The 26,847-nt window shown below is 41.5% G+C and overlaps 2 protein-coding genes and 1 long non-coding RNA gene across 5 annotated transcripts in view; 1 reads left to right on the top strand and 2 right to left on the bottom strand.

Annotated features, from left to right (window-relative positions):
* Window positions 1-6,067, bottom strand: part of LOC147026450 (uncharacterized) — a 46,378-nt gene extending 40,311 nt beyond the window's left edge. The window contains exon 1 of one of the 3 annotated variants that reach the window (XR_015058354.1): window positions 5,997-6,067. This is a non-coding gene — a long non-coding RNA (uncharacterized LOC147026450). The remainder of the gene's footprint in view (window positions 1-5,996) is intronic. The other 2 variants (XR_015058357.1, XR_015058355.1) reach the window with 2 other exon arrangements.
* On the top strand, window positions 63-22,411 carry BAALC (BAALC binder of MAP3K1 and KLF4). The gene is made up of 3 exons (XM_085881882.1): window positions 63-421; window positions 1,855-2,015; window positions 20,596-22,411. The coding sequence occupies exons 1-3, from the start codon at window positions 67-69 to the stop codon at window positions 20,710-20,712; spliced, it is 633 nt and encodes a 210-aa protein (XP_085738008.1). The 5' UTR covers window positions 63-66; the 3' UTR covers window positions 20,713-22,411.
* Window positions 22,412-24,411: 2,000 nt separating this feature from the next.
* LOC147026448 (focal adhesion kinase 1-like) overlaps window positions 24,412-26,847 on the bottom strand; it is a 168,193-nt gene continuing 165,757 nt past the window's right edge. Inside the window, exon 27 of the mRNA XM_085881878.1 lies at window positions 24,412-26,106. Within this exon, the coding sequence (XP_085738004.1) occupies window positions 25,873-26,106 (234 nt within the window). The 3' untranslated portion in view covers window positions 24,412-25,872. The remainder of the gene's footprint in view (window positions 26,107-26,847) is intronic.

Below are 26,847 nucleotides of genomic sequence, written 5' to 3'. Positions count from 1 at the left end.
GTATACACAGTGGTGGCATTCAATATGCACAGTCTTTTGCTCCGATGAAGGGTTAACCACCCTTGCATGAGATGGAGAAGACAACCCAGCCTCTCCCCTTCCTTCTGCACGAACCCCAATGTTTTCGACCCACCCCGTCTGTTGGGTCCTTCACTGCATTCTCACAGTTGTATAGCAACAGCGCAGCAACGAGCAAAGAGAACGAAGGGGTCGATCGAATTGGCAATGGGATGCGGAGACAGCCGAGTTGAGTTATTTGAGGGTAAGCGAAATGACAGCTTGACTAAGGACACCGAGTCCACATGGATAACAAGCACAGACGGTGAGACTACCGTGTCGTACACGTACACAGCAGGTGAGGAATTTGAATTGAACGGAGATTCATCATTTCCCACTCCCGGCTCACCTGGAACATCTGCAGGTACCTTGGGTGGTTTTGTAGCGCAATACACAAGATCTTAAGTTGTCTTTTCATTCCTGGTTGATCATCACATTGATTGCGATGTTCATCTTTCAATTAATTGTTTCTTTTTCTCTCAAAAAGAGTATTCCTTTGTGTACTCGTACCCTGGAAAAATTATAAATCCTCAACCTGATCTACCCGGAGTGACCGAGAGTTGGGACAAATCTGTGGCTCATAAATGATGCAACCAGCTGTCATGTGTTTGAAGCAGATTTGTTTACTTGCACAGTTATTGGTTTTTCTGTTCTCTCTATAGAATACACCATTTGCACACTCATCACTTCGCTGCCTTGCCTGAATTCGATTCTCAGCTCAGGTTTTTAACTGCCATCCTGGTGTTTCGCAGGTGGGGCGAGGCACCATGGTGTGTCGCAAAGATCCCACGGTGATAGATGTAAAGATCCCATGGTGTCGTTAAGTGGAAGCGTATTGCCAGCACCCTGATCTAATATTACAAACGCTTGCCACCCTATGTTGAACATTCATCAAAGACTTGGCCAACAGGTTCGTGAAAGACTTGTGCCAAAAACGGTCTTGGTTTACCAGACAATAAGGTGGCAATACTGGTTTTTTTGGTATTTTTTAAAGGAGTCCAATATACCTCCACAAACATTTTGATTTACCTGAACACACATTTTGATGATCCAATCGAGATATGACTTTCGTTGTGACAACCATCTCGTCGATATGAGCGTTCACGTGGCAGAAACCCTGGTCAGGGCTTTGTCGGCATTTAAATGTCCGAGGAAATGGGGGGTGGCCATCTCGGCAGGTGATAAAAGCGAATTCGATGCAATTGCATTGTGCAATGTGCAAAGGAATATCATTATACAAGATGAATGGTTTTAATAAACAGGGCAAGTGTGGCATCATTTTTACACTCTATATAATGCCCTATCTTCCTGCAAAGCAGGTCGTGAAGCAGAGCTCAAACCATCATCAATGTAATTATTAGTTGTCTCTGGCTTGAAAACAAAAACAAGTCATGATGAAAAATCTTATTATGTTCAAAACAAAAGCTTAAGTTGCTGCAAGGACCTGCGATGCACCCCTCGGGAGTTTGCAACCAGACTTTTACTGGCTGCTCATTTCCTCCCCGTCATCTTTCTGCAGTAAAAAGCACTGCGATGTGGACCATGTAATGGATGACATTCATTATTTTGGTTCATTCGAGATTCATTTGCACTGAAAACCCAGCACCAGAGGCCAGCGGTCAGAACAGTATAAGCTTGCCTCAGAACAACATTCCGATCCAAGGATTGAAGGCCAGTCACTGATCTCATACAATTCAAATAGCTAGCCCATTTATTCGCCTTAACTCTAACTCTAAAGCAATATTTAATTTGAGCTAAGTCGATGAAAGTGACCTCATGGATCCTTATCACTTCCAGCACAGGTAAACCGGGCTCAAGCCGACTTCAAGATGGAGACAACCCACAATACTTCGGCTGGAGGAATATCCAGCTACACACAAAGGAGACGTAAAAACAAAGACTTTGTTATGAATGCCAATCCCAAGGCAAAGACAACAGTTGAATGCCTTATCGAAGAGGTAAGCTGTTCTACTTCAAAGTCTCTTGAAGACAAAAGGTTTAAAAAAATTTTCGAACAAACTGAACTTCCAGTTATGTGTCTGAGTTTGTTGTCCATTGGCTCATGTAGTGTTTTGTTCCAGTTCATCAAAGTGAAATTTTTAAAACCAGAACCAGCGTGTCTTTCTGTTATTCATTGTTTTCATTTAATTTGCAATGTTTAATTGTACCTTGTTGTGGAGCATTGTCAAATTCATGTCACTGTGAATGTCTGGCCTTCGTGTCCAGGCCTCGGCGAGTGGGCATGAAAATTCTGAACCTGCTCTGAAGCTGCATGCCTTGTGTTTTTTTATTCTAAGTGTTCTCCTTTTACAAAAAAAATTATATATATACATGTATATATATATATATATATATATATATATATATATATATATATATATATATATATATATATATACACATACATATATTCGTGGGGAATGCTTATACATTGTAAGCAATAACGAACCGTGCTTCATCAGTGTCTCGGGTCGCTCACCTGCATTTGATTTTTCATTTATTTATTTTCATTTCTTTCTTTCATTTGTTTATATTTTCATTTACAAATGTTTTCCGACAGTTCTGCGATTTGTTCCTGGTGTATCGGCTTCGATGTCCATCGGCACGCAAAATTACCTTGCTTCCCCATTGTCTCGGGTCGCTCACCTGAATTAATTCTTTCATTCATTTATATTTTAATTTATGGATGCTTTCTGATGGTTCTGTGATGTTTCTTGGTGTATCGGCTTCGGTCTCTATCGCCGGAACAAAATTTCAGCTTTCTCCGTCACCTGGAAGGTTCTGATCTTTAATAAGTCAGTGAGTGAGTCAGAATGAGCTTTATGTATTAGATATACTCACAGAATAACCACTCTGTGGACAATCTTGCTGCAAGCATGCAACACATTCTTCTAACGCATACTTTTATTTGGGTGGTGTATAGGCAACTGGCAGCTCTGTATGGGCAAAAAAAAAAACCCATGAAGTTATGTCCATGAAGCAAAAACATACCGACTGCTTATAATTCAAAACACCTCACTGCACTGGAAAACGTGGGGACAGGAATACTGCACTGTTAAGGGTGGAGACTTGTAATACCCTCCCCCATCTGCAGGCAGCGCTACACGATACACCTTTACGTAAAGAATTTGCATCCTTCCCCCTCCCCCCCCCCCCAAGACCACCTGCAAAGAAAAAAAGAACACCCCTATAGGTTAACTCGCGTCATGCAGATCTGATGTAGCAAGTTTGGTTGGAATCGGCTCACAACTGTAGGAGTAGTAGCGCGACAAACAAACAAACATACAAAACACCGGTCCGTGAATTATAGTGAGGATAAGGGGAAAAAGGGGGGAAGTGATTGTGAATTTAACACTCCATCTTTATTTACTTTTAACATTGTTCTTAAGAAACGGGAACAAGAACAACGCATGCATGATAAGCCGAATGGCCTTCTCATGCGCCAAGGTTCCCTGTGTGTATTTGTGTAAAGTACTTAAGAACAGGAAGACATGGGGAGGTGAGGACAAAGAGTTGGGGGTGAGGGTGCATGGAATTGGAAGAGGGAGATTGAGACGTTGAGAAGTGGAGGGGGTGGGTGGGGGTTGGGATTGATGACTTGGGGTTGGAAGGGGGATCGAGTACTTGGGGTTTGGGGCAGATGAGGACTTGAAGAAGAAAGGCGGAGGGGGTAACAGAGTTGGCTTGTGGGAGGGAGGGCAGAGAGGGGACGGAGTTGGGATCAAGAGGTGTGAGGCTTTTGAAGAAAGGGGGAGAGGAGCACAGAGCTTGGGTGCGGTGGTTGGGGGGCAGAGAGAGGTCAGAGTTGCGAGGGGGGGTTAAGGACATGGGATTGTGTGTGGGTATGTGTGTGTGGTGGGGGGGGAGGGGGTGTTAGGGACCTGGTCACATTTTACATGATGCAGAATTTCCATGGGTCCGTGATAGTCCCATTGTGTCTTTTGGCTTTGTCGGGTCTTTTGGGTCCTCTGGGTATTTTGGGTTCTCGAGGTATTTTAGGTCCTCAGGTCATTTGGATCCCCTGGGTCTTTTGGGTCCTCGAGGTATTTTGGGTCCTCTGGATCTTTTGGGTCTTCAGGGTCCCTGGAGTCTTTTCCATCCTCCTCATCAACATCCTCAAGATCCTCTGGTATTTTAGGTCTTTAGGGTCCTTGGAGTCTTTTCGGTACTCAGGGTCTTTTTGGTCTTCATGGTGTTTTTTTTTTATCTTTTGAGTCTCCTGGGTCTTTGGGGAATTTTGGGGTCTTTTGGGTATTTGAAGGTCTTCAGGGTATTTTTGGTCTTTTGAGTCTTCTGGGTGTTTGGGGCATTTTTGGGTCTTCATGGTATTTAAAGGTCTTTGCGGTCTTTTAGGTCTTTTTGGTCTTTGGGGTATTTTGGGTCCTTTAGGTCTTTGCGGTCTTTTAGGTATTTGGGGTTTTTTGGGTTAAATATTTCAGTTTACAATTGTGGGTGATGTCAGCTGTCCAACCAATGGGTGAAGAGTGTATATACATACACACATACATACATACATACATACATACATACATACATAATAATCATGAACACTTGCTCACATATCTAATATATAATTTGAAGTTTTTGTTTGTTTGTTTGCTTGTCTGCAGGTGCTAATCTCCTGAATGGTGAAAGATAGGAGGAAACCTGAAACAAAAAATGTAGGGATGGGCCCCAGGAAGGTTATTGGCTCGGTGGATCGGCCCCTAGGCCGGGGGCGGGGGGGGGGAGGAGAGAGTGGGGATTTTATATTTAATGGGATTTTACGGTCGTGGCCACTTTCAAAAAGGGAATAATATCCAGGTAATATATTATATTCAAAAAGAACCTGGGCAACGTCGGGTGCATTTAGCTAGTGTATGTATGTATGTATGTATGTATGTATGTATGTATGTATGTATGTATGTATGTATATATATATATATATATATTCATATTCACACGCCTCATGGCCAAAAGGATGTGGGCACCTGCTCGTCCAACATCTCATTCCAAAACAAGAAGGGCATTCGGTAGAGCGCATACTGCCGCCATGAAATGCCTGATCCACGAGAACATTTCGAGCCCAATGCATTTTTTTAAATATCATGCTCTGCAGTCCTATATCGTTTTGGCCCTATCTCTCAATGGGTAAAGAATCACTTTAAAAAATAAATAATAAATTCTTGTATCCAGTTCTGGATTCGAATCTCTCACCAATGTCAAATCAATTTGTCATGGTCACACACCCAACCTGTCCACCACGTTTCGCCTGAATCCATCCGCAACTTTTTGAGATATTGTGCTATATATATTAGTTTAGGCTTATCTCTCAATGGTGAAGAATCACTTAAAAACCCTCGTAGTCGGATCCCCAACCCAATCTCCACCAAAATCTAATCAGTTCGTTCTTGTCACACACCCAACCTGCCCACAAAATTTCATCCGAATCCATCCACAACTTTTTGAGATATCCTGTACACAAACAAACAAACAAACAAACAAACAGACAACCAGACAAACAAGCCGGTAGGCGACGAGGGATTCGCGAGGATCGAAGCGCTGGATACGATGCTTTTCATTCTGACCGATCCACCGACGAAGATTCATTGCCAAGACGTATTGGTTCACATACAAATTGTTCCTCTGCCTGGCAAGATTTTTCCTATTGCGTATTTTGCCAACTGGCACTCCTCATAAAAAATGACGGAAATAGACACCCTATTTTTGAAGGACTACCACTTGAAAAATAAAACCTAAATCAAAAATCGGCTCGAGTAAAATAGGGACGAATGAAGTAAAAAATAAAATGTCAATATTTTTGTTGACATTACCTCAGATGACGGCAAACATAGTGGACGTCAGAAGAACACGAAACAAAACGTAACGTGGGGAGAGAGGAGAGAGAGAAAGAAAAAATAACCATAAACACAACAACAGATGTTCAGGGAAATACGAACCAGACCGTGGGGAGCGCGAGAAGACTTCCTGGTCGGTTGTTTTTGATGAACCTGGCGGTGTAGCGGACGATAACATAACGGGGGGTGTAGAAAAAAAATTAAAGATGTTTTTCAAATTCCACATAACTTGATTTATACCATATTATTAGAAATCCACAAAGACAGAAATGTCGATGATTCCATTTATTTTGGATCCTTTTCACTTTGGTCAATAACGTTTGGAGCGAGGAGAGATTGAAGGTGGAACGACGGTGTCGTTCCTTATAAACACTATATACACACCTTTAAAATAGGGTGTCTATTTACCGTCATTTCATGGACTACCATTTGAAAAATAAAACCTAAATCAAAAATCGGCTCAGGTAAAATTTTCTAAATATCTCGAAGTATTTAATTTCGAAGTCTCGTTTCTCCACATTCAAAACTGCAGGACAAGTATTGAAAATAGTGAACGTGCGGTTTTTCGGCCGCTGCATAGCAACCGGTGGTTGCTTAGCAACGAAACTCAAACGCGCACACTCCCAGCTTATATGGCACCTGTTTGCCAAGTTTCATCGAAATCGGTTTGCTGGTTCGTGCTGTGGAGCATCGCGTTGCAGACACACACACACACACACACACACACACACACACACACACACACACACACACACACACACACACACACACACACACACACACACACACACACACACACACACACACACACACACACACGGAAAACCTGACAATAAGGGATATCTAGCGAATCCAATTATAGTGCACAAAAAAGCGCGGAAGCCGATTTTTGATTTTAGAAAAAAATATATATATATAAATATTTTTCGGATTTTTTCAAAAAATTCAAAGTCCCGTTAATAGGCAACGTTGACGTCCACAGCAACGGTGCTCAAAAACATACAACGAGATCCTGATATGAACCTACCTGTCAAGTTTCATCAAAATCGGTTGACTCCTCTGGGCCTGGCCTCCAGAGCTGTCCATTACATACATACAGACAGACGGAAAACTTGAGAGTAACGGTAGTCTAAGCGACCACCCAACATGCAGACAGAGAGGGGTGAAAATCCAACCTCCTTCACCTTCAGTGGCGGAGGTAAATCATGGGCATAAATATGGAGTTGGTCCGCCCTTTGCTGCTATAACAGCCTCCACTCTTCTGCAAAGGCTTTTTACTAGATGTTGGAACATTGCTGTGGGGATTTTCTTCCATTCAGCCACAAGAGCATTAGTGAGGTCAGGTATTGATGTTGGGCGATGAGGTCTGGCTTGCAGTCAGGGTTCCAATTAATCCCAAAAGTATTCGATGGGGTTGAGGTTCGGGCTCTGTGCAGGCCAGTCAAGTTCTTACACACCGATCTCACCAAACCATATCTGTATGGACCGACCTCGCTTTGTGCACGGGGGCATTGTCATGCTGAAACAAGAAAAGGCCTTCCCCAAACTGTTGCCACTGTAACAGTTTAACTGCCCCCTCCCTGGACAACTCACCCCCCCCTCCGGGGGGGGTACTTGTCCTCGGATTAAAAATAGAAAATGGATAAAAAATAGTATGAAAAGAACATGAACACCGAGAGGTATATATTTTTAGTATAAATCTATTTTTGGCCATAGGGGGGCAAGTTATCCAGGGAGGGTGGAGACTTATCCGAGGACAAGTTACCCCCCCCCCTGGGGGGGGAAGTTGTCCAGGGGGCGACTTATCCTGTTACACCGGAGGTCAAAAGACCTCTGCGAATGACAAAAACAATGTTTGAATTTACAATATAGTGCATTCAGAATTAATTGTTGTGATCCCCTAAGGATCATTCAACTAAAGCTGAGACTGGTGTTTGCTCATGTGAGGGGAGGCAGAAAGGTGGGAAAATGTTTCTTGGAAATCAGAAAACGTGGAGGAAAATATTTCTTCGAAATGAGTAAGAAAAAAAACATGTTTTCAAAGAAACTTTACCATGCTATGGCGCCAAAATACCAGATTAAAACCAGATACAAAGGGGAGCAGGTGAGGACTTCTGCAGGCATAAGCTGGTCTTGGTCCAGAACGACCGTGGTCGAGTCGTTTGTTGCAGCAAAGGGCTGGAAGTGTAGCATGAGGCGGGAAAGAGACGGTGCGGTGATGGGGAGAACATTGCGCCCGCATCTCTTTGTGCTTCCTCCCTCCAAAGCGAGGAATTAGAGAGAGAGAGAGAGAGAGTCGAGATGTCTTCTGCCACACACATGTACAGTCACCGTTTTACCACCTTCGGACCGTCTTTCCAGCACATGACTGGTCCGTCTCATTGGCCGCCTGCTGCCTGTGGGCGGTGCCATCTTACAGGCCACCAGCCCTCCGGGCAGCCCCTCGTATGTGTTTTGCCCTCAACCAAAGCTCCACAGCTCACTTCACCTCCATGGCCTGCAGTCTTCTGGCCAAAAGGCCCTGATGTTGTACATTTAATTGCCTTGTACCACAAATTCTCCATCTGGCCTCACCTGCAAAAGAGGTTTTAGGCAATACAACCTTACCCTATTCCTCTTTTACATTTACAATCACTGCCCCAGCCAGTGCACATATTACTTTCAACTTACCCCTGTGAGATCCCGAGCATGCTCCTACTGGAGCATGGTCCAAGCTATTCTTGGCACAGTATAGCTAACCCCCCCCCCTCCCCACACACACACACACACACACACACACACACACACACACACACACACACACACACACACACACACACACACACACACACACACACACACACACACACACACACACACACACACACACACACACACACACACATACATACTTCTCAATGTAATAATTTATTTTCATTCCAGAATATTATGAACTCATTCTGCATGGTATTTCCTTACTTTCTTCATTCTTTTTCTCTTCCTTTCTCAACACCTCCCAATTGGACTAACATTCCTCCAAATTGAATTAATTTGCTTTTCACTTTCAAAGCTTTAAATAACATTTTAAAATGTTTAATTTGCCTCATTTCTCCATCAGGACCCTCCACATGTTCTTCTTTATCATGATATATTTCTCTTATTTTTCTTCTTCTACTTCTTTCTTCTTCTTCACAAGGCTTCCTTCCCAAACCTATCCAACTCACAAATGCACGGTATACCCATCGACTGTCCCACCGTACTTACAGCACGACTTTCCTCGGTGACTTCAACAACCCTTCATTTCACCCTCCTATGATGTCTCTCTTTGTATACCAAATTTGATATCGTGAGAAGTCCAGTTTGCAGATATTACCTGCACATGACCATCAACTTGGGAGTAACTGCTGAAATCTATTTATCTGGGTTCTTCCCAACATCTCTGTTCATTGTTCCTTTCACATTTCTTTCTACCTTTTCGCATAACTCCTTCTTCATTCTAATTATTGCGTTTTCTTTTTTTTAAATCTCTTTTACTATTTACTTCTCTCTTTCTTTGTCTGTTTGTCAAGGAGAAGTGAATTATTGCACAAAGTTTTCTGTAAGGCTCACTCGGCTGCGCCTGGATGGATTTAGGGGTAGAGTCATGGCTGAAACCCGAGTCCTATCCAGGTTCCTCCTGATGTCTCCATCTTTGCTCTTTACTTATTCAGGTTATTTCTGATGACTCCAATGAAGTATTTAGTCTTCCATTTTATCTCCCCCTCTCTCATTCTATCCCCTCATAGCTTCCCCTTCACTCAACCCCTCACAGGGTCAACCTCACCTTGTCACTCCCATCTTCCAACTCGCCCTACCCCCTCCCATTGTCCCCTACACCCCACCTCCTCCCATATTCCCCTCTGTCCTGCCCACTCCCAGCTTACCCCAGGCCCAGCCTTTATCAGTGTCCTCCTTAGCTCACCCCCTCTCCAAGTTTCCCCAACCCCTCTACACAGACCTACACCATGCACTTCATCCCCTGTCCCTCACTGTATTGACCTTAACCATCCAAGGCCTTTACTCCAACCTGATATATCTCTCAATCCTGGCTTCTTCTGATAAACTGTACATAATCTGCTTAACAGAGTCTTTCCTCCCACAGTACATCCCTGACTCCATCGTGTCTTCCCCTAGCTATTGTCTCCTTCATTTTGACAGGAATTAACCCTCTGACAGGTGGTAGAGTTGAATTTTACATCAATAACTCAATTTCTCACTTTCTGTAAACTGCTCTGACACTTCCAAACCCCCAGGAATACCTTTGGCCGTGAGTTCTCATTCTCTTCCTGGAAGGCAAATCTGACCAAAGGCAACATCAGATCACGACACAAAGCCTTTATCAAGTGTGTGCCTGCTCTCAGGAGAGACAAAGAAGAACATCTGGCCAACCTTAAGACAACTTTCAAACTTTTGTGCTTTAACTCCTCAAAAACCAGGTGGTGCTTTGTCAAGCCTGTCTCTGGAGTATGCTTCCCCTCCATTCCTTCCCTCACTTCAAATGGCTCCACAGCAGACTCTGCTCATGAGAAGGCCAAATGCCTCAATTATGTGTTTGCTTCCAAATATTGTGTCCCCAACCCATCACTTTCTGTCCCCACTGACCCAATGCAATTGCATCTAACTGCTTATGGTCTCTGTGTCTTTTTCATCTTAGAAGGTGCAGAAGTTTCTGGCAACCTACGACTCTGATTCTACAACTGACCAGGATGGCATCAGTGTATGTATCCTAAAAACATGCTTTTCTGCTCTTGAACATCCTCTTTTTGCTCTGTCCACCCTAAAATTTGCCCCAGGTCATCTTCCATCTGCTTGGAAATCAGCCAACATCCACGCTTCACATAAATAAGGTGGAAAATCAAATCCCCTTATCTACAGACCAATTAGCTTATTTCCAATCATCAGCAAGATCATGGAATCTATCATTACCATTGACATAAAATATTATATTTCTCAATGGCCTGATCTCAGATCATCAGTTTGGACTTGGACTCAATCACTCCACCCTGGACATGCTGATTCTACTCTCCCAATAATGGATGGAGGTCCTCAATCTCAAATATCAAATCAGGGCCGTCTCTCCAGACATATCTCAAGTGTTTGATATATTTGGCATTAAGCCTTACTCTTCAAACTCTCTGCCTTTGGCATCCAAGGCCACATCTACACATGGATTACTGACTTCCTCTACTCTTGTAGCCAACATGTGACTCTCAATGGGATCTTCTCATCTTCTCTCCTTGTCAAGGTGTTTTGGGAGCAGTCCTATTCCGAAACTTTGTCAACGGTCTCTATGACTCTGTGGAAAAATCATCTTTATCTTTTTGTTAATGATTCGACCCTCTGCCTATCATCCCTCATCAGTCATATGAAAATGTTGGTTCGGGACCATAACAAATTAACATTGAAGTTAATGGAACGAATACAATATTCACCACTTTTCACTCTGTAAAAAGGATAAACTTTTTGAGGGTCATGGAGTAGTGGCTGAATTATCTGTTCCTTCTTCATTTTTTTTATCTTCCTTCTTCTGTCCATTTTTTCATTTTGTCATTTTAAACATTTTTACATTTTAGTCAAGACCAGAAAGGAGGTGGTAGAATACAGAGACCACCAATCTCTCCGTGATTTGAAGTGTTCGGCCCATATACACAGCTTCATCACGGGAGATTCCAATAAACTTTGAAGGCCTTGGTTTCCATGGTGTCAAGCTGAGCAAAGTCTGAGGCAGGGGAGCCCGCCCAGAGGGAGAGCAGTACTCCATCAAGCTGCGGATGAAAGCCTTGCAGATAAATAGGAGTTCAGGTGTGCCAAGGAAGGACCTTGTACAATGCAGGATGCCCAGTTAGTGGCTGGCTTGGGAGGCTAACTTTGAAATGTGGTTTGACCAAGAAAGATAATGGCTGATAGTGAGATCCAGGAGTTTAAGTGACAAAATTTGCCCAAGAGGATAGTAAGAAAATAATTGAGAGGGCTTGCCAGACATTCCATTTGGAGAGAGATACTGAAAGTGTGAGATTTGTCTGGATTGAAAGATGTATTTCAAGTGTTTGACCAGCTTGTGATTTTTTTTTCAAGGTCTGAACAGAGGGAAGAGGCTGCAGCCCGACTGTCTAAAGGATGAGGGATGTTATGGCAGAGGGTGGAGTCATCAGCAAAGAGATAAAGGTGGTTTTCCAGAGAGTCAGATAGATTATTGATGAATATTAGGAATAGGTCCAGAATTACATTAAAAATACCAAGAACTAATTTGTTCTTAATTCTAGCTTTCTTGTTTGATTGAATTAATTTTGTTTTCTGGAGTACTTGCATATAAAAATAACCCTAACATTTCTTCTTAATTCAAATTGTATAATTTATAAGCCCAAAGAACTGTGTCTGAAATGTTAACAATTTTAAAAAGCTCAGTCCATCTTCTGGTATCAACTTTTTCAAAATGAGATATCCGTCTGTAAATTATAACAATACAGTATCACCAACTTTAAATTTAAGATTTTTTCAGGTTAATCATTTTCATTTTCTAATTTCGTAAATGTTTCTGATGGTTTTCATTTGATAGTGGGATGGACTATGTTATTAAATTTATCAACAAAATCTTGAATAATAGAAACCCATTTCTGATGTCCCAGTTCAGTCATTGTTTTATTTTGTCTTTTTCAAAATGCGATTAAAATGCTTGATGCCAAACAGCTTTCCCTTCATTAAAATGCAGTTCAATGTAATAACTCTTCTCTTTATTATTAAATGAAAATTCTTAAATGTTATGTCATAGTAAGTACTCTGTTCCTTCTTCAGTCCATAATTTATTTGGCTTCCTTCTGCTTTAATTAAATATATCTGTTTGAAGGCTAACACGTGACTATAACCTCTTTTATTTTTCCAAGGAATGACCAACACATATTCTGACCTAAAATCAATAATGGTTAAAACATACTTGTATTCCTTATCATCATCAAGTTCAATTAAGACAGGAAACCATATGTAATCAACCACTTTGGAATAAACCTTCCTTCTTTTAAACTTTGGGAATATTGGTTTATATAATTCATAAGCTAACTGTAAAGCTTGGAGCCCTTGTTGGCTTTCTGTTTGCTCCTCAGTCTTAACCTTAACATAATGAGAGTTTAAAATTTTTTTTACATTTCTATAATATGTCGGATTACCAAGCTCCAATTTTAATTTAGCACTTTTTTATTATTATTACAATAAACCTATTCCCCATTTTCTCTTTATGTTGAATTTCGAATAAAGTATAAATTATATAACATTTCTCTATCAGATTTGTGTTTTTCATTCTGATTGTACTATTATCATTATCAATATCATGTTTCACATAAACTTCATCAACCCTGTTTTTAGGTTTGCTCCAAGGCTTAAGGTTTCCATCTTCATCTAATCTCTTATCAAAGTTTGTTTGAAGACGACAGAAAGAATACCTCGTTCGGTGAAATTCACCAGCAATCCCAGTAGCTGTACATTTACTTCCTGATAAAATATTTTGTCTATCACCACCTTTTGCAACCACTTTATTTGTTTCAGGTTCCCTTGTATTCTTAACAAATTGACATGTTCTAGTTCCACACAGAGAACATATTTTCCTTTGTATAACTATTATTTTTTACTTTTCACGTAAGAAATATTTTTAGAATCATTTTTCTTTTTGCACTGAAGACAATAAGTAAATTTATTCAGCTGACGCAATTGTACAGGGAGGGACATTTATGTCTGATGGTTTTATTATCCTTATAACTTTTTTGTTTCCAAACCAAATAAAATAAAATTTCTATACAACATAGGCACATACTTGAAGTTTTGTAAATCAATTTTGATTCTTTATTTCTTAAGAATTACATCGGACAAATGGGCCCCTTTCGAATTCGTGCATTCACGACAGCAGATCATCATATTGTTCATTACCGCAAGCAATGTCTCTTGATCAATAGAGCGGATGGTTGCAGTGATGCTTCCCTTCAATTCATCGATCGATGTTGGATGTTCCTTATAAACTTTTCCCTTCAGAAACCCCCATAGGAAAAAATCTGGTGGAGTCAAATCTGCCAAATCAAAGTGTGCCTCATCTGTCATGATAACCTTGTTTGTGAAATTGGCATGCTCATTGCATTAAAAAAAAATGCTCATTGCATTTAAAGTGTGCCATCATTAAAAACTTTCAAGTATTATCTGTAAAACAAAGAAAACAATAATTAGTTATGCCAAGACTGCTTCCGGCTAGAAAGATTGAAAATGTGTCAGAAAAAATGCCCCACCCTGTATTTATGGTATTTATCAGAATTTTTTTAACAGACTTACATGAAGGAAAGTTTTCTTTCAATTTTCCAATCATCATTTTTAGTACTGTACTGTATAGCCTTTAACATCATAAGCACTTTAAGAAGTGTTAATGTTTTCCTCTCTCGTATATATTTGGGGTTACCAGTTATAATCTTCAATCACACCAACATCATCAGTAATGTGTTGTTTCTTCCTCTTCATCTTCTTCATCCCCATCACTACGAGAGACTTTTTCATCTCCTTTATCTTCAACAATGAAGCCTGGTGTTGGCTTAGTGGTTAGGGTGGCGGCTTGTGATCCTGGGGTCCTGAGTTCAAGCCCCGTTGGCTGCTGAATTAATATACACCAGGAGGTTGAGTCAGCCTGTCATCCTTCTGAAGTCGGGAAAATGAGACCAGTGTACTGGTAAGGGGGACACTGCATCAGCAGCATAGCTGCATCCCAACCAATGATGAAACCAGCAGCCACAGGCTGCACTCGATAGAGAGAGACCTTCAACAACATCCCATCCAACTCGTGAACCATCACTTTCACCCCAAAGGATATCAAACAAATATTTATCTAGATTTCTGAATATTCTTGTTAATATGATTACATTTTTCATGACATTATACCAACCAGAATGGCCATTCAGTAGAGTGCATACCTCCGCCAAGCTGATTGGTTTATGTTTTATATCCCACTGAATGGCAGTACTTGGATTTGGACCTGAACTAAAATCTAATTGGCTTTTTCTTGTCGCCAAACCAACTCATCCATGAAGTTTCGTCCGAATCCGTACTCAACTTTTTCTCACATCCTGTTATATGTCCTTTTTGGCCCTCTCTCCCAATGGTGAAAAATCACTTTAAAAATCTCGGATCCGGATCCGGATTCAGATCTTCACCAAAATATAGTCATTTTGTCTATGTCACATATCTCGCTCTCCACCAAATTTTATCCGAATCCATCCACAACCTTTTGAAATATACTGTTCACAAACAAACAGACACAGTCAGACAGAGGTGAAAAGAGAACCTCCATCCACTTTCAGTGGCAGAGGTAATAAGATTTGTTCTGGATTTCTAAAAGAGCTCGATATTTCATCAAACTTAGAACCATATCATTATATAATATTATTTTTGAATGTGTGTTTATAGGTTTATCAACATCAGTATAAAGCCAGCCTTGTGTTATCTTAACAGTTAAAGTGGTTGGCTTAAGATCTTAGTCTGATGTTTGAGCCCCTGTTTTTCCTCCATTAAAATAACAACAGGTGGGTTGACTCAGCCTGTCAACCTTCTGAGGTCAGCTGAGTCATAACAGGGAGAGAGAGGAAGAGAGAGAGGGGGAGAGAGGGGGAGAGGGAGAGAGAGAGAGAGAGAGAGAGAGAGAGAGAGAGAGAGAGAGAGAGAGAGAGAGAGAGAGAGCATGAGAGAGAGAGAGCGAGAGAGAGAGAGAGAGAGAGAGAGAGCGCGAGAGAGAGAGAGAGAGAGAGAGGGAGGGAAAGAGAGAGAGAGAGAGAGAGAGAGAGAGAGAGGGGGGGAGAGAGGGAGAGAGGGAGGAAGAGTGGATGGTATCACCGAGTTGTCTATGATAAAAAGATACCGAGAAAATAAACGTTAAAATCTACAAGACAGTGAATGAACTGGTCATAATGCATGGTCCAAAAACACAGGCCCTGGAGTGGACAGAGATGTGAATGGTTTGGTGGATTCTCAAAGTATCATGAACCGAGTGGTTGAGGAATGAGAAGATAAGCAAGAGAGCTTGAGTTGTGTTTATTACAGAAAAAAAAAATAGAAGCTCGGCTGCCATGGTTTGAACATGTTATGAGGAAAAATGATGAAGAACCAATCGAGAAAGCATGGAATGAGCCAATTAGAGGGAAAAAATCAAGAGGGCAACAGATTAAGGTGGAGGGAGGTGGTGGAAGGAGATTTAAAGAGCATGTGATTGAAAGAGGTAGATTCAGAGGACAGAGGGGAGTGGAGAACAGAGGGGATGAGTGGCCGATCCCTAACTGTTGAGATTAAGGTGCAGAGAAGATAAATATGGCCATAACAGACTCGATTGGTTTCAACCCTTTTTGAAGTGAAACATAATTCTCGAAATGAATTATCAATTGTGCAATTGACTTTGTAAATATATTTTAGCTCAATATTTGGGTTTGAAATAATTTTTTGCATATTCATAAGAATATTATCTGGATCATCGCCTTACATGCCTGGTTGGTATTGGCTTAATGGTTATGGTGGTGTGCTTTGGATCCTAGGGTCCTGAGTTCAAATCCTGCTCAGCTCTTAAATCAATACCACGTGGGGTTAACTCAGCCTGTCATCCTTCTGAGTTCGGCAAAATGAGTGTCAGCATGCTGGTATACTGTGTCGGAGTGGTGACCCATCCAGGATTGTGCCCAACAGCCAAGGAGACTGCTTAAGCAGCACCAATACTCTGCACAGAGTATGGTCCCAATCTCCTCCATCACCTTATTCTTTCATAATACAAACAACCTCAGAATATATTTTTGAGATTTTAAAATGACAAAATGATAAAATGTTTAAAAAAGTTAATCCTATTTTTTTCACAGTGCAAAAAGTAGTGAATTTTGTATTATTCCCATTGATTTCAATGTTAATTTCATAATGTCCAGAACCAACAATGTCATACTAATCTCATCCTTCAGATGGGCAGGCAGTAGCCTCTTCTTTTTTTCTTTCAGAAAATGATGAAATATCAATTTAATTTCCTCTCAATATACCTTTATAGAATCATGTGCTGGTCAAACAGTTGGAATATGTCTTTCAAAGCTTACAAATTTCATACTCTCACTCTGTTTCTCTGACAAGACTGTCTGCCGAATCCTCCCATCTACTAACATAACAATGCTGAATGCTCTTGAATAAGTTCAGTCACTGAAACTTTTGGGCTTCACAACCAGTCATGATTTGTCCACAAAGTTGGCCTTGAAAGCCAGTCACTGAGTATACTCTGTTGTACAAAATCCTTCCTTGGCATATCTGAACCTTTCTGTACCACTGCAGCTTGATGGAGTGCTGCTCTCTCCCCTGGGCTGGTGCTCCTGCCTCCCACCTTGATCAACTTGATGCCATTGACACCAATATCTTCAAAATCATTGGAACCTCCCATGATGAAGCTGAGTCTCTGGGCTTATCCCTTTCACATCGCTGAGAGGTCAGTCGTCTCTTTGTCTACTTTGTGGTATTGGACCCTATGCCTCTTCTGTGCCTTTCCCACCACCACATCTGCCCCACTTCAGGTTTCTTCAGGGCACATGCAGTCTGTCAGTCACTTCTTTATGGTGGAACTCCCAAAATCCATGCTGTGCTCACCTTCACACAAACGTTCCTCTTTTTTACCACCTGTGCAACGAACTATTTCAGTCTCTTCAATCTCAACCTTCCCTCCATAGCTTCAAGAGAGCTGTTCACCATCATATCAGGTCATCCCAGATCCACAACCATGATATTTTCTACCCCATTAACCATACATTAGTTAGCCTCTTTCTGGGTTTCCAGTTTTTCCTTCTAGCACTGTGATTGAACGTTTGTGGCTGTGTCCATTTCATTCATCCCCTTTCTCCTCCCCTTGCCATCATTCTTCCCTCCATCCCCATTTCCCCAAGTCTCTCTCTACTTTGTCCCTCAACCCTGCTGTTGGTATCCCTCCCCCCGTCGTCCTACTGTTCTTTTTGTTCTGTTACATCCTGATCTGTTCTGTGTTCTCGATCCTCCTTGAGGCTCGATACTGCATACAAAAGAAAAAAACCTAGATCGGAGACTCCGAGGGTAACACATGTCAAAAGGCCGAATTTGTAAATCCACTTCCACCCAAATTTTCCATACATTCCCATTCCCTACCTCTTTTGTTCTCCCCAAAACACCCCTGAATTCATAATATGTAGCCATAGGTAGCTCCATTTCATGTGTTTACTACCTAATATATAAATATTACATCCATTGTTTGCACATATGCTTCAGCAGACTCTCATTAAAGGATCATGGAAAGTGGAATATGATTATTCAAAAAACATACTCGAATAATACACTTTTATCAAATTGGAAGGCAATGGCTGGTTGCCCCAAGAAGTATTTCATGAGAGTGAGAGGGAGAGGGAGAGGGAGAGGGAGAGGGAGAGGGAGAGGGAGAGGGAGAGGGAGAGGGAGGAGAGGGAAAGAGAGGGAGAGAGGGAGGAGTGGATGGTATCACCGAAATACATTTTATTCTGCAAACATTCAGATAGTTTTATAATGGTCCTTTTATTGGCCACTTCATGTACTCTCCCTTTTATTCCTTTTGGCACCAGAGGAGGCACTACCAAGCTTTCATACTTTGTATAATAAGTGAGCAGTTTGCATCGGAGAAATGAGCAACAACCTACAAGGAGCAAATGTGTGGGGTGCAAAGTAGGTATATTCCAGCAAGGTGTAAAGGTGGAGGCAAAAATTGACCAGGGTAGTTGAGCAGGGAGGTATGCTATTAGGAATACTCAGAAGACGTTTATTAAGTTCAAAATATCAGGACTAGAGTCTGACTCAAATCAAACCACTAAACAGAGATTACTTAAGAAAATAACTCAGCAGGTCAAAAGGGAATATGAAAAGGGCACAGGCAAAAAAAAATTCATCATAACAGCAAGGCATTATTTAAGTATATAAGAGATAAAGAAAAGTTAGGTGAAGTGTGGGTTCATTGAGGAATATACCAGGAGAGTTGGTGGATGATGAGCGTGAGATGGCAGCCTTACTAAATCCTTTTATTACTTCTACATTTACATGGGAAGTCAGGGGAACTTCTAATAGCAGAGTATCAATCTTGGGAATGAGAAAGGGCTTTTGGAAGAGATCCTTGTCGGAGAAGCGGAAATGTTTAAGCAGCTCGAAAAATAAGGTACGATAAAGTTCCAAAGCTGGTTAATATGGATCAGAGTATTGTGGGTGGTGGCAGAGCAGATAAGCATGGTGTTAGTGGATATCTTTAACAGCTCGTTTGAGTCAGGGCAGGAACTAGAGGATTGGAGAGTAGCACATGTTGCAACACCATTTAAGAAAGGATCCAGAGAAGAAGAGAATTTGGGAACTATATAGATCTGTTCACTTTGTAGTAAATGTCTTTATTATGAGAAGTTTTTGAGTTCGAGTTTCAGGGAGGGTGTTTCATCAGTTTTTCCACAGTTATGCCCCTTTTGGACTTAGAAAATATCACATATTATACATGGGTCATTGTTCAGCTGCCCTGACTCCACCTCACTGCTTTAACCCCATTGGGCTGGACAGCTGGTCCAACACACATTCGATTCTAAGCAATTCTCGCTCTTGTTATTCATCATTTACATCAACGATTTGGACAGTGGGATTAAGAGTCCGCTTTCTAAATTGGCAGATGATAAAGTTTGTAGTTAAGGTAGATAGCAGAGAGGGTAGAGATCAGATTCGGGAAAGTCTGCATACTTTAATACGAGTAGATTGTGCAAAAGATTAGCAGATGCAGTTTAACATAAACTAATCTAAGGTGTTGGGTATAGGTAGGAATACTGAAAAATAGAGATGACATGATGCAAGGGGCAATCTTGGAGTGTATCACACATTATATAGATATGGTGGGGGAGATGGGGTAAGCAGACAGCACAGTGCCTGGAAGCTATATGTAAAGCAAACAGGGTTAAGTAGCATTCTTAAGGGGATCGATTATAAATAAAAAGAGCTAATGTTAACTCTGCACAGGAATTTAGTGAGGCTTTATATCTACAATATTGTGTGCAGTTTTGGTCACCACATCTGAGGAACGATTCTAGCTTCCATTGAGAGGGTACAGCATAGAGCTACGAGATTGATTCTCGGGCAGGCAGATTGATTCCAAGCTACGAGGAAAGTTTGAAGACTTTATGCATTGCACAGGAGGAGATTACGATCGGATCTGATAGAGATGTTTAAGATAATGAAGAGTGTGAACAAGATAGGTGCAGTGGAGTTTTATTTTATTTTATTAGCAGAATGGACAGTGTTATGGCCAGGGGCCATCGATTGAGGGTAAAGATGATGAGAGTTAGAGCAGTTTTAAGGCAGAGGTCTTTCAATCAGAGAGTGGCTAATGCATGAAATGGTCTCTCCCAGAAAGGTAGTGGCAGTGGAGGGGTGGATAAGTTTAAATGAGAATCAGATAGGCACCTGAATGTATTGGACATACAGGGTTATGGGGATATTAGTTTGTTTGTGGAGGGTGTGACAATACTGGGGTTGGTGCAGTGCAGGCATGGTAGGCAAAATGACCCTCCTCCTGCTCCAAAGTTCCTTATGTATCATTGTGAGTGTATAAGTCATATTGTAACCTTAAGCTACAGAGATTATATTCGGTCCAATTGTCCTTCTCTTCTTTTTTGCGTGTGTTCCACAGATGAATGCACCACTGACACGATTCTCAAACAAGCATGTCACGATAGCGTCCCCCATTAGTGTCCGTCAGTCTGGCAAAGGCAAGAGAAAGCCTTACACCACTGAAGGTTCACCCTAATGGCATAAGTCATGGCGTCTATTGTCGAGATCTGCTTGGTGATGGAGCACAGCAATGGTGTGGTTGGGGATGTGGGGGAGGTACAGATATGGCAGGGTGTTAAGATGGAAGGATAATTAAATCACATTGTTTTATCTACTTGGATGTTGCTCATTTCATTCATAGATTAAGTCAATCACACAGTTTTCTACAAAATCCAATGGAAGTGGCATGATGGACCTTGAAAGTATGGATGCTGGGAGGCACTGGAAGCATGGGGGCAGTGAGTGAAGGGGGAGGGGCAGGAGGACACTGAAAGCTAACAATTACAAACAGGATAATGAAAAGTCCACAAAATTTAATGGCTTATTTTTGTTTCTGAGACTAGGCAAGCCAAATCAAAGGTGTAATCTTCTCATCATTTGGTCCAGATTGGGCCTTGTCAGGCTGCATTTCTGGCCTGGTACTTGCTCGAAGATCACAAAGTGCCATGTCAGACTACGGTAGAAGTAAATATTTGTTCTCATCACTCACAAGCAAGGTTTTCTTTTTATCTTGTCGGAGAGAAGACAGTAGATTAAATTGCTGAAATCCTTTTTGACAAGAAATCATTTAGAAAGTCACTTTGTATGAGAGAGGAGTGAAAGGCTTATTTGGAAGATTTGTCAAAGCAATCCTACATCATCACAAAGTCATCATAACCTCCTAAAATGGAGAACTTTGGTTTAGAAGAGAGGATTTTGTTGCAGACAGGTAAATACATGCAAAATTTGGCTATTTTACCAAGAACCTGAACACCTTGACATCAAACATAATCACACTGTTTGACAATTGTACTTTTTCTATTTCAAAACAGTGCAGTAAACAAAGCAAACGAGATGCCCACACATGAGATGATTATCCGAGAGCAATGGACATAATACATACGCGGCCAGGTGACAACTTGAGGAAATAAGGTTTCATTTGCATAGAGGGTCTTAAACTTATTTGGTTTCCTCGAAAACAAACTTTGGTTAATTGCATAATGAATCAAATGAACTCTGATTCCAGAATTTGCTTCTGATATAATTTGTTGGGGCTTACAGGATTGCTGAGAGATATTGCACACTCACCTAGAAGTTGTCCATAGCCTGGGTTCAAATCCCGACCCAGCTTAAAACTGTCATCCTGGTGTTACACAGGCAAAAATTACACAATGTGTGTGCCGTCCCTCGGATGGAGATTAAACGGGATGTCCGATCTGCCGCCATTAGTTGGTGGACCAATGGTGTCTTTCGTGAAGAGTAGGCGAGCTATTGCAGGCACCCTGAGCAAATTCCAAATTCCTGCCTGAACCTACTGGGGCACTGCATAAGCGGCACAGCAACCCCAAAGCAAATGATGCTACCCGCAGTCATGAGCTTTATACAAAAGAGGAAGAAGACATCATCTGCACAACAATTACTGCCATTAATTTTTCTTTCACAATGCAAGGCACCTCTCGAGGGTCCCTGGCCTATTATTTCAATAAAACCCATAGATGTTTTATAACCATGCATTTATTGTTGCCATTGTCCTCTGCCAATCTGTCCATCTGTATCCTGGTTTTGCCACATTGCACACGTTATGGCACATTGCACATCCATCATCCTGTTGTGACATCATGGGCACATGTTGAATCCAGCACTTCATACGGTTTTGGCCACATTGATGTCTGGGTGTCATAAATGTGGTGAAAGATGAACCAATAAACCACATTCTATATGTATCAAGATGAAATATTTTCTCCTTTTCCAAGACACCAATCTCCCACACCCATCCTTTTCTCCTCCAATCCTCCTATCCCTTTTCTCACCCCACTTGCACATCTCTCCTTCCAACCGCAGTTTACTACCCCACCCCTCTCGTCCCTTTTCTCAATTAATTTTTCTAAGTACTCCCCAAAATTCCTCTGCTTATGTAATATTAGCAAATACCACCCGTCGCTTCGCAGACAGGAACACTACAAAAAGGGGGTGGAGCGAGAGAGGGGGGATAGAGAGAGGAAGGGTGGTGGAGCAAAGAGGGAGCGAGGAAGGAGGGGGTGGGGGGGAGAGCGATGCCTCTCCACACGTCGCTATACATTCTGGTAAGGAGGGGATGTGAGGGCGGTGTTGAGTGAGAGTAGGGGAGTGAGGAAGGGGAGAGAGAGCAAAGAAGGGGGGAGGGGTAGTGAGGAGGGGTGGGGGAGCGAGGAGTGGGTGCTCGGAAGGGGGAAAGCAAGGAAGGGGGGGAGTGATACCTCACCACACGCCACATTACACTCCGAGATGGAGTGGGTGCAAGGGGAGGGGTGGGAGCAAGAGAAAGAAAGAGAGGAGAGGAGCGAGGATGAGGGAGGTGGGGGAAGAGTGACACATCATCAAAAATTGAGTGGAAAATTTTCAGAGTAAATTAATTAAAATATTATTGGAATATTATCCAATTCTCTCATGAACTCATGGTTCACTTGTCCCGTTGTTTTATTCACTGTGATCGCCCCGTTATGTTAATCGTTCTTTTAATTTGATCTTAATTTATTTTGCCTTCCTAACTCCGGATATATCCCCCATGGAGAACTAAGCGGGAGGGGTGCGAGGACGGGCGATATGCAAGTTCATTATTTTTGTTTCACTCAATGATGTTACACTTTCGTTCAGCACATTCCTTAATCTTTTCTTCACTCAATATAATCCACTGAACAGTAGATAAAGGTAAGTTTAATGCTTTAATAATTTCACATTTTCTTGTGAAAATATGAAGAAGGGGGGGGGGGGGGATCATGCTTGCTTCAAGTAAATACGTAAATAAGCTTAGCTATAAGAATCGTTAATTTCTTTAAATGTTCAGTTTTCATTCCAGATTTTGACACTTAATTAATCCACATACTCAGACTGGAAGACAGATTTTCATTATAAACTGTACTTTAATTAGTCCATGAGAGTACATCGTGGTTCCAAGGCAAGGCATTTTTGATGAGGCCAAGACAAAATGGTGGATTAAGGCCACTGCGAGGTGAATGCAGGCTGACAGAGGGTAAATCTTTTTAGTTTTTTTTCATGATGAGAACACCCATTTAATTACCTTCAAAAGGGGTGTTTAAATTTAACCAAATAGCCAATTTTCAATCATGCACGACCTTGGAGTTCCCTTCATTTGCATGAAAAGTTTTGGGCCGCAAGGTTTCATGGTTTTGGAGTTATGGAGGAAACACACTGACACAGACATTTATAATTATCGTATATACAGGAGATAGATGCCACCATAACTGTCTCAAATTGATTGAATCTCCTATCTCTGACTTAAAATTCAACTCGATATTCCTGTGTTTTACCTGATTGCGATATTTACGTAAATACACATATCACCCAGAAGAAATTAAGGCACAACCTATCGTAATAAGTTTCTGGGTATGACATGATGACTTACAACAGCCTGTACATCCTTGCCGGAATTGTCCCTCCAAGCATCAGAAGAACCACATCAAGTAGAGTGGAGTGCTCAAGACAGATCAATAATAAAAGCCACCCCAGTGTTGTAGATTTTTTAAACCCACCTTGTTGTGATCGTTGTCCTCCTGGAGGATTCTTACTGGCCAATTGTGGAATCCTATTCGACTTCAGGCAAAGTTTAACGTTTGTCCGATTTGGTTATAAAATCCTACATAAAACCCTATCGACACTGATAAAACCAATGTCCACACAAGTCCTTCTTTGTGAAACAATTTATTTTCTAATTATCCACCATACACTTTTCACCCTCGTACAAAGAATCCCCATTGTTTGCAATATTATTTGGTTCTTATTTCATTTATTCTTACTTTGGTTTACAGTTAGACCAACCCGATTCAATTCACTTTCACATTACATCAGAGAGTTTTATTCTAACTTGGTACTTGGTCAGTTCCAAGGAGCACAAGCCACTGAGATTCTAATACTTTCTCAGGTACTTGCACTGAAACAATTTTACATTTCAAAGCATTTTATACTTTCATGGGAGAGTAGTGGGGGCTATTCAACCCAGACTTCAGACGTATCCTTTAGACGAAAAGCCACTTCGTACATTTCTAAGCAAAGGTTCGTTTGTTATCAGCTCGGGCACTCTGCTCCAGAACAAGACATTTCTTAACATTTAGGGCAAAAGTCTTTTGGCCAGAAATGGCAGCCAATTCAACTTGCAGCATAAAAGTTACATTTCTAAAACTCCATTTGTTACAATTTAGAATACATTAATATAAATTTTTCCCCCACATTAGCATGAATATATAATTGGCTGAAGTCAAGGAAGAGTTTCATCAACTCTAGAAAGCCTCGTGAAGACACTACAACATGGCTGGAGGCCTTGAGGACTTTGCACGACACTCTTGAGGAAGCCCTTCAGATGCATCTCAAAACAGAATGACATCTGCTACAGGTGGGAAGAACAGCTGCCCATCTGTAAACGACTAAACCTTCTAAAGAACTGGTGTCAGGAGGTCCTAAGCAGTAATGGTCAAATGAGGTTTATCCACAGATCCTGACACGTGTGACTGTGGTGAGAGATAGACCATGTAACATCTGCTTGTGTTCCCACCAGTTAGCACAAATACTACATTCGACCTAGCTCTTGCAGTGCTGGATGAACCATTAGGCAGACAAGGCATGTTGTGCCTTCGGGCCAGCCAAAAATTCAGGCCAAAAATTCTTTTCACATTAAATATTTGTCTTTTTTGTATTAAATATTTTGTTCTTGAATCAGTTCATCTTTTGTCTGGGGTCCATTTCCATGAGCCCGAGATCTAATTTAAATTTTTCAGGCCATTCTCTAAAATTTCAAAATGTGCCTGAGGGCCAGCCGAGGCTTAATCCGGCACTGAGCTCTTGGTACAGACAATTGGTAGTTTGGCACTGGCAAGTGCAAATTATTCATATAATACTTAGTGTATGATTGGATACGATAATAGGAAGACTATGAATTATATTAATTCTGGAGCAAAGTGCTGGTCACAGTTTTGCATCTCAGCTGTTTGTCCATTGACTCTCATTGTACAATCTGTCCACAAATTACCGACACAAATTCAAAGTGGAATTAAAAAAATAATGAAATGGGATACAACGATGCAGTTTGATGCATGTGAAAGAACATTGAACAAAGTTTTATTGTCAACATCACCATTTGAATCGGAATTAACTTGTGGGGACTGCGCTAGAACAACTCACGAACGTGGTCAGCATCCTCACCACTTGGATTTGGTTGGCCTGTCCTCTTCCTCTGCAAGATGTCACCAGTCTCCATGAACATGGGAGGATTCAAAAGTCGTTCTGAAGCTTCGTTGAACCTGTGTCGTTGATTTGGTCTCGAAAAGTATGCACGTACACGTGACGCCATTTCTTGTGAGGACCTTGTGAGGATTTCAGTAAATGTGACGTCACAGGACACCTGTAAATGACAGAATCAACAAAACTTTGAGGAATTTTGTTTGCTCTGCAGCAAACTGCATCGTTGTGTCCCATTTCATTTTTCTTCTTCTTCTTAATGACCACAATTATTCCCACGTTCTCGTGGGGTTTGGCTGGGGGAAAGATTAGTCCAAGTCTTTCACAAACCCATTGGCCAGGACTGACGTTCAACTAAAGTTTGGGCAGGAATTTGACCATGATGCCAGCAATAACTCACTTACTCTTCACCAAGGATTATATCACATTTCATTTGTTTTTATTGCGTTTTGAATTGGGAATGGTAATTTGTGGACACCCTGAACAACGTGAAATGATGTTACAATCACTAACTGATATTTAATTTACCTCTTCATGATATATCACCCACAAATTAATATCGATCATACTCACTTGGATATCATATTATTGCATTATATACTGTTGGTGATATATGCCTCTGTCTTATAGTAGTGGTTTTATTACTAGTGCAGGCCCTTAGGTGCGTGCCCGTACGTGTGTGGCTGTACGTGCAAAAAAAAAAAAAAAAAAAAAAAACTTTCCAACCGCGTGCCAGAAACAACAACCACAGGCCGTTCCTTCGCTCTCGCGGACCCGAAGGTGCGTGCCCATACGTGCATGCCCGTAGGTGCGTGCCCATACGTGTGTGGCCATACGTGCGTGGCTGTACGTGCGTGCCCGTACGTGCGTAAAACAACAACCACACAGGCCATTTCCATACCCA

Source organism: Eptatretus burgeri, chromosome 5 (assembly GCF_056783735.1).
Source record: "Eptatretus burgeri isolate ZD-2024b chromosome 5, Ebu_testis_v1, whole genome shotgun sequence".
NCBI classification, from domain to species: Eukaryota; Metazoa; Chordata; class Myxini; order Myxiniformes; family Myxinidae; genus Eptatretus; species Eptatretus burgeri.
Note: the sequence above shows the minus strand (reverse complement) of the source record. Positions and strands in the feature narration are given on the sequence as shown.

Bases quoted from the DNA above. Each gene is read 5' to 3' on its own strand.
- BAALC (XM_085881882.1), top strand. From the start codon at position 67: ATGAGATGGAGAAGACAACCCAGCCTCTCCCCTTCCTTCTGCACGAAC. The intron at 422-1,854 runs GTACCTTGGGTG...TATCACTTCCAG, and splicing joins CTCACCTGGAACATCTGCAG to CACAGGTAAACCGGGCTCAA. The intron at 2,016-20,595 runs GTAAGCTGTTCT...TGTGTTCCACAG, and splicing joins TTGAATGCCTTATCGAAGAG to ATGAATGCACCACTGACACG.